Raw genomic sequence first — 17,119 nt, 5'->3', positions numbered from 1 at the left:
AGGGATTATTTTTGGTCTTTCCTCTAATACTACAAAATATCCTGAAGTGGTCTTTACTTTGTATCTCCTTGAGACTGCCTATTTCACCACTAAACTTTACTATTTTCATCCTGCTCTTTTTTTAATATGTTCAAAGTTTGGTCAATTCTCTTTTAAAAAAAAATATTTTTGATGTTTATTTTTGAGAGAGAGCACAAGCCAGGAAAGGGCAGAGAGAGAAGGAAACAGAATCTGAAGCAGGGTCCAGGCTCTGAGCTGTTAGCACAGAGCCCAATGCTGAGCTCAAACTCACAAACTGTGAGATGATGAGCTGAAGTCTAAAGCTTAACTGACTGAGCCACCCAGGTACCCTGGTCAATGTTCTTTTTAAAGAATGTTCAATGTGTGTGTATAGGGTTCCTCAACAGGTTACTTTCAATTGGCTATCTTAGAGCCTGATATTGTTTGAATATTTGTTTAGCAACCAGTGGCAGGTTCTTTATTCATTTCTCTCCATAGTAATAAGATTTTGATGGTAACTGAACGTTCTTCTTCTTCTGGAGAAGCTTAAGGACCTCGTAGTGATGTTTTATTTTGACTTGGTTATCTTTTCTTTTTTCTTTTCTCTTCTCTTCTCTTCTCTTCTCTTCTCTTCTCTTCTCTTCTCTTCTCTTCCCTTTCTCTCTTTTCTTTTCTTTTCTTTTCTTTCTTTTCTTTTCTTTTCTTTCTTTCTGAAATACCATTTGACACTCACCTGCCCTTGTGAAATGATACTATGGTTTCATGTATTTATTTTACAGTTCTAATGTCTTATTTATCTGTCTTTTAATGGGGCATCTTTCATGAGCACCTTTCATGAGTACCCACATAGTAAATAATTATATCTTGTAGATTTGGATATTCTGGGTTAATTATGATAAAAACTCTACAGCAAAATAGTACTTTCAGTTTTTAGCATGAAGATAAATATAGAGTAAATCCATGTGAAAGTGTGACCTATAGAAAGGGCTTGTAATAAGAACACTTGGCTCTGAGTTCTGTTTCTACCACTTATTTATTTATTTATGTAACCTTTATGAAGTTTTTCTAAGCTCTTAGGGCATGTTTTCCTTAGTAAAAAAAAAAAGATGGTACATAGTACATATATGTATAACTTTCATATCCTATTATAATTAATATTATACTTTTTAATGTGGTTGTAAGAGTTAAATGAGTAAATTTTTAAGGAAGTAGTTTGTAAACCAATCAGCATAGAACTCTTTCCTATAATTTACAAAAACTGTCTTTATTTTCAAGTAACTTTTATTTTGAAAAAGTTGACTATCGTGTGGCCAGTTTCTCTCCAATTTACTGTTCAATTTATTCTTCAGGTATTTCTTACCTGTGATTAAACTAAGGATAGATTAAGCACTAGATGCCCTTTTTTTTTCTGGCTTTTCTTCTATTCCATACTTCTTCCTTACCTAAATTCTGCCTCTTACTGTTTAGAGATTCAGGACTAAAGAGTTTGTTGGAGTAAAGGCATTAGGAAATGATGTGCTCTTGACTGTTAGGGGAATTTATCATTTATTTTATACTGTAACTTATTTGGTAAAGAACACAGAAATAGGCTTAATGATCAGTTTCTTCCTCCTTCTGAGCATGACTCTGAAAACATTGACTTTTTTGTTGTTGTTGTTGTTGTTGTTCCATCTTCTAGTTACAACAGTTGGAGCTTGCGCAGATACAGCATAGAGATGCTAACCTCACAGCTCTTGCGGCCATTGGACCAAGAAAGAAGAGACCACTAGAATCTGGGTCTGGAAGTGAGGTATTGAAGTAATGTTTGTTATTTTATTTTTCATGTCAAGAAAGCAAGCCAAAAGGAAGCAAAGACATGTACATAGTTTATCCTACCTTGCATGCCGGTGCTGCCAAATGCTTGTTAAAACTCTCCTTTGCCTATTTTATAAAATATTAACTTTGCCTGTTTTTTTTAGGATATATATCACCTTGAACTTTACTCCTCTTGATTACTTATTTTATACTTCTTCCTTTTCCCTCCACCCGCCCCCATCTCTACTCATAATGAGTCACATTATCTCAGTTTTTTATTTCTGTGCATTCTTTCCACTGGTCTTAGATAATCCTCTTCCTACTGTATATCTAAATCGAGTTCATATCTTTTTTTCTTAAGTTTTTTTAAAAAATATTTATTTATTTTTGAGAGAGAGAGAGAGACCGACCCCGCATGAGTGGGGAAGGGGCAGAGAGAGAGGGAGACAGAGGATCTGCAGCAGGCTCTGCAGTGACAGCAGAGATCCAGATGTGGGGCTCCAACTCATGAACTATGAGATCATGACCTGAGCCGAAGTCAGATGTTCAACCAACTGAGCCATCCAGATGCCCCCAGTTCATATCTTAAGATCAAATCTGCCATCTTTTTTCTTCCATGAACCCCAACTACGCATTCCTTCGTTGACTTCTTGTCTCAGTACATAATATGTTTGCATGGCAGATTCTTCTCTGTTCCTTATATGATGCATATTTTTTCTTTGCAAGATTTTAAACTTTTTGAGCAGATATAATCCTATTCATTGGTATTCCTCCACAGAACTTACATACTCAATAAAAATTGTTAATTGTTTGATTAGCACCAAGAAAGGAGCTGACCTACATCTCTAGAACAATTATTTGATGTAATGTTAGATTTGTGGATCGATCATCAGGGTGAGATACAGGTACCACTGAGGTAGGGTCAGCAATAGGAGAGCTATGGCTCATCTGTTTTGCTCTGTAAAATTTAAATATGCTTTGAGACCAGCTCCTCCCTAACATATACCCTGAACATTGGCAGTTCCTAAATAAATGACAATCATCTCAGTAGAGGAAGGATTTAAAAAATCTAGTTGTTTTTCATTATAAATGTAATGAATGCAATATGTTCACAGGTCCCCCAAAAAATCACAGTATAAAAAATGTTTGAAAAATAAGTGTCCCTCCTCACAGATTTCTAGTTCCCCGTCTCCTGCCCAACCAGACGAAACCATTATTAAGATTTTTGACATAGCCTTCTAAAAATTTATTATGAATATGCACATGTATCTTATGGGTGTTCACAGATCCACGTGCTTGATTTTGTTTTTACTTAATTGTGATCAGACTATGCCTATTGTTCTGCCCTTGATGTTTTTTCCCCTTTTCTGTAATCTCCGTCACATAATTGACCTCCATACTTTTTAAAGGTATAGGACATTACTATGTGTAGATAAACATAATTTACTCAACCCATTCTGTAATGGAAATTTAGTTTTCTTCCAGAACATTCTTGTACTTACATTGTATAATGTAACTGTAGGCTAAATTCCTAACAATGGAATTCCTGGTTTAAAGGCTATGCATAACATGGAAAACTTTTTGGAAAAATTCAAACACACAAAAAATAAATGAATCCCCCCCATATACTCACCACTCTGGTACACCTACTATCAATGTGTACCCAGTCTTATTTAAATCTGAACCAACTTTCTCTGGTTTTTTATACCTCAGGTTATTTTTTTTTTTTAAGTTTATTTATTTATTTAGAGAGTGAGCATTTGTGGGGGATGGGAGGGAAGGGCAGAGAGTGAGAGTGAGAGAGAGAGAATCCCAAGCAGGCTCCTCACTGTTAACATAGAGCCTGACATGGGGCTCAAACTCATGAACCATGAGATCATGACTTGAACTGAAATCAAGAGTCAGACATTTAACCTACGGAGCTACCCAGGTGCCCCTTCCTCAGGTTATTTTAGTCAGTTCTAGACTCAGTATCATTTTATCCATAAATATTGTTTGTTGCTTTTGATTTTTGTTACATATTTAAAAATGACCCTCTGAATAAGTTGTATCAGTTTTTAAATCCATTAGTTCCTATTTAACATTAATACTGAGATTATCTTTGCCCTTAGATGGTTGAAAATGTAATTTTTAATAGAATATTTAAATTGCAAGTAAAATTGAGCAGTTTTTTCCTATGTATATTGGTACTTTCAGTTTACTTTTTTCAACTGAGTTACGTTTTTCAATTGATTGAGAAAATGGAACACACCACACCCCTCCACCCCCCTTTCTAGTTGTCTAGGCTTTCTTCTTGTAAAGTTTTTTATTTTCCTAAAAAGAAGATCTTCTGAGTGTTTGTGCTCTGGCTTTCCATTCTATTTGGGAAGGCCTTTCTTAATTAGAATTATGTGTTAATACATTTATCATTTCACTTTTTAAGTACAAATCTTTGATTCATCCAGAATTTCTTTTGAGTAGGAGTTAAGATATGGCTTTATCTTTATTCCCTTCTTCTTTGTTCTCCCCCAGGCTCACAAATCGTCCCAATACTATTTACTCAATAATTCTTTCCCCACTGATTTGAAGTGCTACCTTTATCACACAGATTCAGTATTGAATACAAATTCCCATATGAATTTGGGTCTTTTTCTGCATACTGTGATCCAGTGCTATGTAACAGAAATTTTTGTGAGAAAATGTTGTATCCATGCTGTCTTGAATGGCTACATACAGCTGTTGAGCAATTGAACTGTGGCTACTGATTGAGGAAATAAAATTTTAATTTTTAATTCTATTGATATGTATCTATTTATGTATTACTACAAAATCTTTATTTTTCCCCATCCTAACCATTTTAAAGTTACACAGTTCAATAGCGTTAAGTATATTCAATTTGTTGTGCAACATATCTACAGAACTCTTTCGTTTTGTAAAACTGAAACTCTATACCCATTAAGAACTCCCCATTTTCCCCACAGCCCCTAATAACTGCCATTCCATTTTGATTCTGTGAACTTGACTACTTAAATACCTCATGTAAGTGGGATCATATAGTATTTGTATTTTTGTTACTGGTTTATTTCACTTAGCGTAATGTCCTCAAGGTTGCACATCTTAATGTATTGAAAAAATATGGTAGGGATGCCTGGGTGTCTCAGTTGGTTAAGCATCAAACTTTAGGTCATGATCTCATGGTTTGAGTTTGAGCCCCACATCGGTGTCTGTGCGGACAGCTCAGAGCCTGGACCCTGCTTCAGATTCTGTGTCTCTCTCTGTCTCTCTGTCTCTCTCTCTCTGTTCCTCCCTCACTCTCTTCTCTCTCTCAAAAATAAACAAACATTAAAAAAATTAAAAAATAAAAACATGGTAAAACTAGCCCAGTGGAGAGTTTTTATGTTTTTATTATTTCTCTACCACAGGATGACCCACTGCCCTTTATTTTTGGTCTCTTTGTATATGAATGTGTGTAAATATTTTATTAAAACTGGGGCATGCTATTTCATCATGAAGCATATTCCTATATATATGACTTAGCATACTTGTTTCTTTGTTGCAAGAATAGTTATTTATAATTTTTTTCCCATCCACAGAATTATTATTTATACCTCCTTTGAGAAAGAGCTATAGAGATACCTAAATTCCTATCCTTCCTTTCTATTAGTATTATACAATAAATCCTATATTATAGCACATGGGGTGAGTACACTTGCTTTGAACACAGACAAATCTGGGTTTTGTTCTTTACTCTGTTAAGTTTTATAATTTTTGACACCTCCTTTAAACACAGTACCTCAGTTTTCCCCATTTGGAAAAAGGGTATAATACCTGCCTGTAATGTTTTAAAGATTGGATTCTGCAAAGTGTTTAGCTAGTTTCTGGCCTCACGAGTGGACTTAATAAATTATCATTATTGTCATCATAGTAATAGTACCATTATTTTAGCTTTTAATCATATTTTATAAGTAGTCTTCATGGTCCATAGTAAATTTGAAATGTTAACCATTAATCTCTTGAGACCTTTGCTTCTCTATCTCATTTGAGTTTGTCACAAATTTTAAAAACAAAACATTCCCTGGTGTACAATAATCAGAGATTTTTAAGTGTTTTTTTCTTTTACTGTATGTTCAAATCTGAGAAAGGTCATAGGTTAGGGGTCAGAGAGAAATGTATTTTTGGTGTTCAGAGATAAAAAAAAAAACTAGTTTATATGATTTGTCTATTGGCATTAAAATGCAAGATTATTAATTTTTAAATTTCAAAACATGTGTCATAACTTGTGTTTAAATGTATTGAAGAGTATGTTTGCTTGGTGCTTCTTTAGTTTTGAGAATTTAGGCGTGTACATTTTCCCCTGTATTTCTTGGGTTTTAAGCTTAGGTAGTTGTCAGATTTTACTGTATTATATAACAGTACTTTTAAGTAATGCTAACCTAAATTGACAATACCATTTCTTTAATGAGCTGGTAACATTTTAGTACAATCCTTATTTTGAAATTAGCTTGAAGACTATTTTCTTATTTGTTGATTTTTATTTATGATATTTTAACTTTAAAGGCCATTTTCTTTTTAAAATGAGAAACTGGAGAAATGATGTTTTAGGTTTATTGCTGATTTATTTGCCCTCCCAGTAACTTAAATTGCATTAAGTCAAATTATTTATTTATTTTTTTTGGGACAGAGAGAGACAGAGCATGAACGGGGGAGGGGCAGAGAGAGAGGGAGACACAGAATTGGAAACAGGCTCCAGGCTCCGAGCCATCAGCCCAGAGCCTGACGCGGGGCTCGAACTCCCGGACCGCGAGATCGTGACCTGGCTGAAGTCAGACGCTTAACCGACTACGCCACCCAGGCGCCCCAATTCAAATTATTAAAAACATTTTTTTAATGTTTATTTTTGAGAGGCAGAGGCAGAGCACGAGTAGGGGAGGAGCAGAGAGGGAGGGAGACACAGAATCTGAAGCAGGCTCCAGTATCTGAGCAATCAGCACAGCGCCCAGCGTGGGGCTTGAACTCACGAACCACAAGACCATGACCTGAGCCTAGGTTGGATGCTTAACCTACTGAGTCACCCAAGCGCCCCTAACTGGAATTATTTAAAACTCTTTATTCATTTGTCTTATTCCCTCATAAGGAATGCAGAAGTTATGTATAAAACCAGAAACTGAGGCTTTACTTTTTATCTTCTTTGTAGTTGGGAACCTGAAATCTTACCTGTTTGATTTAAATTGGTTAGGATAAGCAGATAATCCCAGAGGGGAGTGAAGTTCTTTGGTTCTTTGAAGAATAACTCCTTAGTTTAAATGCATTTTTTTTTTTTGTCTACTAAAAATGCAGAAAATTAAGCTTACTAGTACCTTTCACATTCATAGATTATCATTTTTGTTGATAATGAATCAACAATAATACATTTGGAGAAATTAGTTTTGGACTTTTGTCCTTTAGTATTTTTTTTCTGTTATGTAAAATAAAGCAAAATTATCTCTTATCCTTAAAAAGATTTGTATAACCCATATATTAGACTGGCCCCTTATACAAACCATAAGAGACTCTTAAATACTGAGAACAAACTGAGGGTTGATGGGGGTGGGGGAGAGGGGAAAATGGGTAATGGGCATTGAGGAGGTCACCTGCTGGGATGAGCACTGGGTGTTGTATGGAAGCCAATTTGACAATAAATTATATTTAATATAAAAAAATAAACTGGTCCCTTATAGATTTACATTTGATATTCTCTTCTATAAGTCCTTTTTTTTCTTTTTTTTTTCCTCTTCTAGAAGTCTTTTAAAAAGTTGAATAGCATCAGCTACTGTCTTCCTTGTGTTAACCCTGGCAAAAAGCAGCAAGTACCAATTACCATTTTGAATCAACTATTTATACCATAAACCTGTCAGCTTTACAAAGGGAAGAAATAGGGGCGCCTGGGTGGCTCAGTTAGTTAAGCATCCAACTTTGGCTCAGGTCATGATCTCGCGCTTAGTGAGTTCAAGCCCCATGTCCAGCTCTGTGCTGACAGCTCAGAGCCTGGAGCCTGCTTCAGATTCTTCTCTCTCTCTCTGCCCCTCCCCTGCTTGTGTTCTCTCTTTCTCTAAGAATAAATAAACATCCAAAAAAATTTTTAAGGAAGGGAAATAGTTAAAATTTACTGCTTGGTAATACTTGAATTTGTCCTTAATTTACTGCTGTGGTTTGAAGTTTTATGTGTGGGTGTGGGTGTATTTTTATATAAATATGTATTTATATATACACATATACATAAATATGAAATTAGTTTTTAAACTAATATAGGCTATACAGATACTTATAACACTAAATTAGAACCTACTTTAAGGTTTAGAGTGTTTGCATGTTTGTATTGCTTATGTATATTGCTTAGATCATGTGCGCGGGGTCCTTTGGAATGTTAAGACATTAATAACTATACTTCCTGTATTAATTTTAGATCCTTGGATTAGAAAGGATCTTTATTAACAGTACTTTCAAATAGTTCACATAGCTTATTAATGATCCAACATTCATAAGGATATTTCTTCATTTTTGTTAAATATAAAGATAGGTTTTATTTTTACTTTATAACATATCTTAAAAATCCCATCATTGCACATAAAAGCAATTTTGGAGCTGTGAAAGTACAAATTTTGGAATTTCAACATGCAGTTTTACTCTCATTGCTTTTTTACAAACATAAATAAATGAGGCCTCTTGAGAACATTTAATTATTCAATGGGCTTAAAATTGCTGATATTTCTTTTAAAATTAAGTGGTTTCAGTACCAAATCAGCTACATGGTGCTTATAGTATTGATGTGTCTAGTATATGTTGCTTAAAATAGTGTTCATTTGCTAACCAGAATGAAGAAATTATCAAGTGGATAGTATATGTTTGCTCTGTCTTGAAGCAGGCTAGAATGCTACCCTGTAAGATTTTAACTCTTCGGTGGGGGAGGGGGTGTGTGTGCCTGGGTAGCCCAGTCAGTTAAGCCTCCTACTCTTGGTTTCAGCTCAGGTCATGATCCCAAGGTTCCTGGGATCAAGCCCCACGCTGACAGTGCAGAGCCTGCTGGGGATTCTCTCTCACAGGCTCGCTCTCTCTCTCTCTCTCTCTCTCTCTGCCCCTCTGCCCTCCCCAACCCCCATGCATTCTCTTTCAGAATGAATAAATAAACTTAAAAAAAAAAAAAAGAGGAATAAGAGAAGAAAGGGCTTTTACGAAACTTTGCTTAGCAATAAATTAAAAGTTTGAAGTCAAAAATAGGTTTTTTGACATGAAAGGGCACAGCTTTAATCTTTATGTTCTTGAGGGCACAGGTAGTGCCATTTTTTACCACCATTCTTTTGTGCTAGGCTACAGTGGAACCATAACTTCTGAAGTGTGCATTGTTATCTATTATAGCTGACTTGGAGATTTAAACATACTTATTGTCATCTAACACTGGCTATAAATATCACATAGATTGGCTGGAATTTAGAGCATGTTATTACTTTAAATAAAGAAGTAGCTCCTTATTTTTAAAATGTTATTTAATTCACACTTCCATAAACAGATCTGCCTCTTTTAAATTTTCCAGAGATACAGAGGTTGACTCTGTCAGCCATGTTCAGGGACTTCATGCGAAATATGTTAAAGTGCACATTATGGATTTATCTTTCCTTCTTCCCAAATTTCCCTTAAATATTGGTAAAGGAGTGAAAACATAAATACACAAGAATAAGGAAGAGAAGAGAAAACAGCAATAAGAGTATTTAGTAGTATTTGAGTTCAAATTGACTAGAGACTGGAGGCATTGTTTCTAAAAAAATAATAATAATAATAACCAAGAGAAGAGGCCTTAAATATTAACATGAACATGTTGGCAAGGATAAGCAGATATGTAAGGGAAACCTCTTACATGAAAAGTTAAAAGGAGAATGTGGAAGAAAAGGTATGAAGCAGTAGGAAACTAGAAAAAAAATGTAAAAAGCAGAGTGTGTCACAAACATGAAACAAGAATAAAAGCTGTTTTTAACGATGACTAGAGAAAATGGAAGACCCTTGGGAACTGAAAGTGTGAGAGCAGAAATAAGCAATAATAGAAAGGGTTAGAAGTTAAAACATAGGGGGGGTGCCTGGGTGGCTCAGTCGGTTAAGCGACCGACTTTAGCTTGGGTCATGATCTTGCGGTTCGTGAGTTTGAGCCCTGCATCCGGCTCAGCTGACAGCTCAGAGCCTGGAGCTTGCTTCGGATTCTGTCTCCCTCCCTCTCTGCCCCTCCCCCCACTCATGCTCTTTCTCTCTCTCGAAAATAAATAAACATTAAATTTTTTTTTTAAAGTTAAAACTTAGGTCAAATCCAAACAAGTATTTTTTTTTTAAAAAGACAAAGATGGTATGGTGTATTTGTATTATGTCAAATTTGGTAAGGTAGAGCTGCATTTCCCAGAATACCTTTTCTTGCATAGTTCCTGGTTACTGTGGACAATGAGGTGTTCTGATTTTGCAAGGTGGAAGTGAGACTGCATCCATATTCTTACTCTCAAAAGATAAGCGTGGGCACCCTGGGAGCTACTGCAGCTCACAAACATTCTTGGTATGGGAGAGCCACAGGGCTCCTCAGCTTCCCCCATTTCCTCTCTATCGGCTTCTCCAAACACTGGGCCAGGCCCAGCCCCAGACAGAATCAACAGCTGAACATAAACTGACCAGGTTCACCATTACTTAAGGCCAAATCTCCATTATAAATGCCATATTCTCTATCATTCCTAGTGTTCTCTGTTCAAATGCTGACTGATAAAGACACCTGTATCATAATTAGTTGTAGAAGAACAGTAACATAGTAATGATGGGCTCCTAAATTAGTTCTAGGTTTTCCAGAATTGGTTCTCAGGTCTAATTACATTTAAAAGCATTAACGACCCCGTTTCAAGTGGCAGAGGGGACACTGGTGATCCATGGCATGCTGTAGCAAAGCAGTTAATCAGCTTTAGACACTAGTAATCAAGTGCCCATAAAAGGTAAGACTATGGGAGACCAAGTATTTACTGCCACAGAACATTTTAACATGAAAATAATAATAATGGGATAGGTTGATCCCTTCAAACTATATTGGGGAACTTAGGAAAGGAAATGGCTTTAGCTTCTGAGCTCAGAATCCACATAAAGAAGTGAAATCCTCTATGATTGCTGTAAAAGAAACCCCTATCTCTTGTAGCCAAAGGCAGAGATTTCTGAAAACCAAACCCAAAATCTAATCCTGCAGGTGGCTGAGTTACAATATAAATTGAACTTCTAGTTTTGTAGTCTCTTGTGTTAAGGTTATCTAGAGAAAGAATGGAAAACTGAAAATTGGGGTGGGGAATATGGGCAGATTCCAGTGAAGCTAGGTACCTTGGACTCCTTAATTCTTTCTAGCCACCTTTACTTTACCATCCTACCTCTGTCTGAGGGAAGTGAGTCTCCTGAGGAATCTATAATGGCTTGCCTTAAGGTATTTAAGTTGCTTTTTAAGAGACTGCATCTTCTCTCACCACCTCTCATTGCTTTTATACCTCTGTAACCCCCTTGCAACAGCCCCCAGGGCATGAGGTACTTACCTACTAAGCGTTACCCATGAGGAAGTGTGATACACACTGAAAGAAATAAATGATTTGTCTGCAATTACCTGGGGGATGGTGTAGGAATGGAATAGAGCAGAAGGTATATAAAATTGAATCAGGCTAAATTTATTGATAAAGGCTCACTAAGCAGAGATTCCAGATTGAAGGTATTAGGTCAGAGGGCTATGAGTGGTTCTAACAGTTTGCTTGGTTAGTTAACTAAAAACTACACTAAAAGGTGGCCTAAACTAAGTAAAGTTGAGATAGATGCTAGAATTTTATTTATATAGAGGAAGTTATCCAAAGGTTTAAGGAGATTAGAATGCTAGAGTGGGTTTTTCATTAAAAAAACAAAAACAAAAACAAAAAACTTGACCACACGTGTTCCCCAGGTGAGTCTAGAGACCACTCCTTTTCTCAGAGCTCTGAGAAATCCACTCAGGAGGAGAGCCCCAACATCCTTGAAGAGCTCTATTGGCTGTTTTTTAAAAGAATGACAGGATAACTGTTGCCATCAAATTAGGATCCTTGAATTATTCAGGAGTAATGGAATCCCAGGTGACAGCAACAAATACTGGCACTTAATTGCAAAAGACAAAGGGTGAGGGTGTGGTTACTGTAATGGTAAGGAAAGCCAAAGCGGTAATCAGAGAATTCTGAGTTGACGGAGATCTTTTTCATGGGTGAATTTGGTTATAGTATCTGCACAGCTGAGATAGATGGGAAACTTTATGAATTATTCATTGATTTTTATATACAGAAGAGCTCTAGACCTGGGGAACAGAAGTGTGACTTGAATGACCTCAACAGAGTTTATAACCCCTCAATCTGTCCCTAGATGTAAGCCAGGTCCAAGAAGCTTTCAATGAAGGGAAAGCTGGGTCCTGCCATATAGCCAAAAATTTATACTGTTGATCTGCTTCTAGGCTTCCCCCAAAGACCTGCAGCCATTTACTAGAATAATGGACATTGGGGAATGAGAAATAGACTCTTTAGGGATTGCTGAATATTGACTCTGAGTGTAATGAATTCTAGAACATTCCAAACACCACTGTTTTCTATCAGTCAATGGAGTTTTGGCTTAGGCCCATCTAACAGTGGGCCCAATGTGGTTGGTTATTTCCATTTTCCTGGAATGCATATTTGGAGTAGACATATTGAACAGCTAACAGAGATCCCACATTGGTTAACTGACCCGTGGAAGCCACTAGAATGTTATCTACTTACCAAGATAAATTATTACATGGAGGGATTGCAGAGCTACCATTAAGAATTTGAAAGATGCAGAAGTGGTGATTCCTATCACATCCCTATTCAACTTAACAGAGGACAGATGGATCTTAGAGAACGATAGTGGGTTATCATAAGCTTAATCAAATGGTGGCTTCAATTAAAGTTGTTCCAAGTGAGGTTTTGTTGCTGGAACAAATCAGTGCAACCCCTGGCATTCGGTATGGAAATATTGATCTGATATATGCTTTTTTTTTTTCTATATACTTATTAGGCAAAACCATCAGAATTAATTTGCTTTCAACTGGTGGTGTCAGCAGTATACCTCCACTAACTTATCTCAGGGCTATATCAAACTTTATGTCATAAGCTAGCCTGCAAGGACTTGGATAGCCTCTCCCTTCCATAGGACATATGCTGATCCATTATATTGGTACCATGATGATTTGATCTGCTGAGTTGGATGTAACAACTCCTATAGACATTTTGGTAAAGTGCATGCATGCCAGAGAGAGGATAATTCTCACAAAAATTCAGGTGCCTGTTACCTTGATGAACTTTCTAGGAGTCCAGTGGTTTGGATTATGTTGAGATACCTTTTCTAAGGCAATAACTAACTAACTAACTAACTAACTAACTAACTAACTAACTAACTAACTAACAACCTGCTATACCTTGCTGATTTTTCCCACCACAAAGCGGCACATTTGGATTTTAGAGGCAACATGTACCTCATTTGACCTGAAATGGGGACTATCCCCCTTTCCAGAAATCTTGCTCTGCTCTGTTGACCTGACCAGGAGCTCCAAAGCCTACCTCTTTCACTTACGGTCTGGAAATCTATTCTGTTTACTTTCTCTATTTTATTTCCATTGTGTCCCTCTCTGTCAACTCTTCCTAAGTCCCTTTCTTGTCCCTGTCACTTATACCTTTCGATTCCTCAGATTGGTGATTTCTTTAAATTTTTTTTTTTAATGTTTATTTTTGGGAGGCAGAGACAGAGCACAAATGGGGGAGGGGCAGAGGGAGGGAGACACAGAATCCAAAGCAGTCTCCAGGCCCTGAGCTGACATGACAGCAGAGAACCGGACACAGGGCTTGAACCCACTAACCATGAGATCATGATCTGAGCCAAAATCAAGAGTCGGACACTTAACCGACTGAGCCACCCAGACACCCTTGGTGATTTCTTTAAACAGCATTCTTGCCCAGCCTCTTTAAAGTGAAATTTTATATTTAAAATTTTTATTTTCATCAAGACATATGTTTAACTACTTTATAGTTCTACCAGCAGTATATGAAAGTGTGTGTTTATTAGTATCTCAGTACTGGATATTGTTATTCTAAAAGCCTGATGCCATTTGTCATCTCTTAGTTATTTGGTTAATCTCCTTTCTGTTCTCTATTCAGGAGAGATGGCATTTATATTCACTTATGCATTCGGTCGCCCCACTGTGCTAGGTACAGTGGTGAGAATAATAGAACTAGGCCTCAGCTTGCTTGGAATTTATGGTCTAAGTTAGTTTTCTTTATGGCAGCTGGTCTGGCCTATTCTGCCTTGTAACTGAGCATGATTAGGGAAGTACTTGGAGCTTGTGATACAGGACACCATTAATGAACCTTAGCATGGTGGTCTTTTTAGCAGTTGGCCATGGATATCTCTGGTTAAACTGGAAATTAGTATAATGTATATAAAATACAAGTTATCTGTGAAGAGCTGTCTGTGAACCTTTAAGATTTCCATGTCTTTTCAAGTATTTTTATTGTTACATTCCTCTGCTCCATTAAGTATTTTGGTCACCATTCCTCCCAGGGCAAATAGTGTTTTAATGCAGTTTTATATGGAATATTTGAGGCTTTATAAATTTTTTTTCTTCAAAGCACTTTAATTATAGTTAGCATAATAATGGGCTTATGCTGAGAGAGATTATTTTTTTAACTTGTCAGGCTTTAAGATGATTCCTATAAGTTGTCAGGCTCCCAAGAAGCAGTTTTTGAAAGTGTGTCTATAAGCATACTGCTTCTGTAATTTAGACTAGTATGACTGTCTTTAGATTTCTTAAATTGTACTGTTCTCACATGACCAGTTATACTGTTATGCTTGTTCCCTAATGTACTAGTAGCTGTTTGTCTCAGCCTTGTATGGAGCTATTTGGTTCCAACTTCAGTGTCTGTGAAGAGCACGAATTGCCTGTGTTATGTAGGACTGCTTTTGATAAATACCAGGCCTTAGAGGGTTTTCCAACGTGATGATAGATGAGTGTTAATTAACAACAAACTAATGTTTATGGGAAAAGTGGTTGGTAACTCCTTTGCTAAGTGTATCTTTCCATAGTTTAAATGACACTTAGTTTCTCTGTGAGATTTTCCCAAATTAGATGTTCAGATTGTCAATTAACGTTACCAGTGAAAACCCAAGTTTACTTGGAAAGCAATATATCTGCCTTAGATATTGCAATAGTACTTTACTTTCTAATAACATTTAGAGTATATTGTTGAATTTCTATTTATGCATTTTCCCCAAGAATTCCATAAAGTATTGAAAACAGTAACTACAAGTTGCTTTTGAAATGTTTATTCCAATTTGTTTGACTTACCAGATTGTGCCGATCTTTTGTGGGATTTTTTGTTCAGATAAAGTTCATATACTATAAAATTCACCACTTTAGAGTGTACAGTTGAGTAGTTTTTAGTGTATTCACATGGCTGTGCAACTATCACCATTATTTAATCACAGAACATTTTCATCACTCCAAAAAAGAAATTCCATAGCCATTAACTGTTCCCTCTGAGCACCTTGCAACCACTAATCTGCTTTCTGTCTTTATGGATTTGCTATGCTGAGCATTCATATAAATGGAATTATATAATATGTGATCTTTTGTATCTAACTTCTTTGACTTCACATAATGTTTTCAAGGGCCATCCGTATTGTAGCATTTATCAGTACTTCATTCCTAATTATGGCTGAATACTTAATTTCTTCTGGGTATATTCCTAGGAGTGGAACTACTGGGTCATATAATAATAACTCAGTGATTGACTTTTTGAGGAATGCCAAACTCTTTTCCATAGCAGCTTCACCATTTTACATTCCTACCCATAATGCATGAGAGTTCCAATTACTCCACATGATGGTCGTTAGTTGTTGTTGTCTGTTTTTGTTTTTGTTTGAATAGCCATCCCAGTGGGCATAAAGGGGTATCTCATTGTGGCTTTTGTTTTGCATTTCTCTAGTGACTACTAACATTGGACAACTTTTCATGTCCCTTTTGGTCATTTGTGTATTTACTTTGTAGAAATGAAGTCCAATCAGTCTTTTTCTCTGCTTGCTTGTAACCCAGTGTCACAGGATTTATATCTAAGAGTATTACAGTTTTAGCTTTTACATTTACATCTTTGATCCTTTTTGAGTTCATTTTTTTGTATACGGTATAAGATGGGTCCAAATTCATTCTTTTGCATGTAGATATCCAGTTGTCCTGGCACAATTTTTTGAAAAGACCATTCTTTCCCATTGAACAGTCTTAACACCCTACTTGAAAATAAATTAATCACGGGGCGCCTGGGTGGCTCAGTCGGTTGGGCGTCCGACTTTGGCTCAGGTCATGATCTCGTGGTCCGTGAGTTCGAGCCCCGCGTCGGGCTCTGTGCTGACAGCTCGGAGCCTGGAGCCTGTTTTGGATTCTGTGTTTCCCTCTCTCTCTGACCTTCCCCCATTCATGCTCTGTCTCTCTCTGTCTCAAAAATGAATGAATGTTAAAAAAAAATTTTTTTTTTAAATAAAAAAAGAAAATAAATTAATCATAGATGTATGGGTCTATTTCTGGGCTCTCAATTCTATTCTGCCAATCTATGTGTCTATCTGCAAGTACCACAATGTCTTGATTACTGTAGCTTTACAGTAAATTTTCCAATCAGAAAGTGATTTTTCTAGACTGGACTCTTTGCTTTCAAGATGTTTTGGCTATTCTGTGTCCCTTACATTTACATATATATTTTGGAATCATTTTGTCAATGTCTGCAAAAAAAGATAGTTGGGAGTTTGATACAGATTACATTGAATATATAGATAGTTTGAATAGTACTTCCATCCCAACAATATTAAGTATTCCAGTCCATGAACATTTGATACCTGTCAGTCTTTTGAAATTTCTTTCAACAATGTTTTGTAGTTTTCAGTGTACAAATTTTGCACTTCCTTTTGTTAAGCTTATTCCTAAGTATTTTTATTCTCTTTGATGCTGTCATAAATGTCATTGATTTCTTAATTTCATTTTTCGATTGCTTATTGCTCGCATATAGAAATAGAACTGATTTTTTTGTATATTGATGTTGTATCCAGCAACCTTTCTGAACTCGTTTATTAGCTCTAATAGTTTTTGTGAATTCTTTAAGATTTTCTATATATACAAGATGATGTTATTGGCCTATAGTGGTAGTTTTACTTTTTCCTTTCATTTCTGGATGCCTTGTTCTTTCATGTTCTTGCCTAATTGCCCTGGCTAGAACCTTCAGTACAAGAAGAATAGAAACAGTAAAAG

General features: G+C 36.3%; 1 protein-coding gene across 1 annotated transcript in view; it reads left to right on the top strand.

The window, feature by feature from the left end:
- TAF4B (TATA-box binding protein associated factor 4b) overlaps positions 1 to 17,119 on the top strand; it is a 124,944-nt gene that overhangs the window by 89,981 nt on the left and 17,844 nt on the right. Inside the window, exon 14 of the mRNA XM_030336514.1 lies at positions 1,679 to 1,789. Coding sequence (XP_030192374.1) covers positions 1,679 to 1,789 — 111 coding nt within the window. The remainder of the gene's footprint in view (positions 1 to 1,678; positions 1,790 to 17,119) is intronic.

Source organism: Lynx canadensis, chromosome D3 (genome assembly GCF_007474595.2).
Source record: "Lynx canadensis isolate LIC74 chromosome D3, mLynCan4.pri.v2, whole genome shotgun sequence".
NCBI lineage: Eukaryota > Metazoa > Chordata > Mammalia > Carnivora > Felidae > Lynx > Lynx canadensis.
This window is presented reverse-complemented; position numbering and strand designations above follow the sequence as displayed.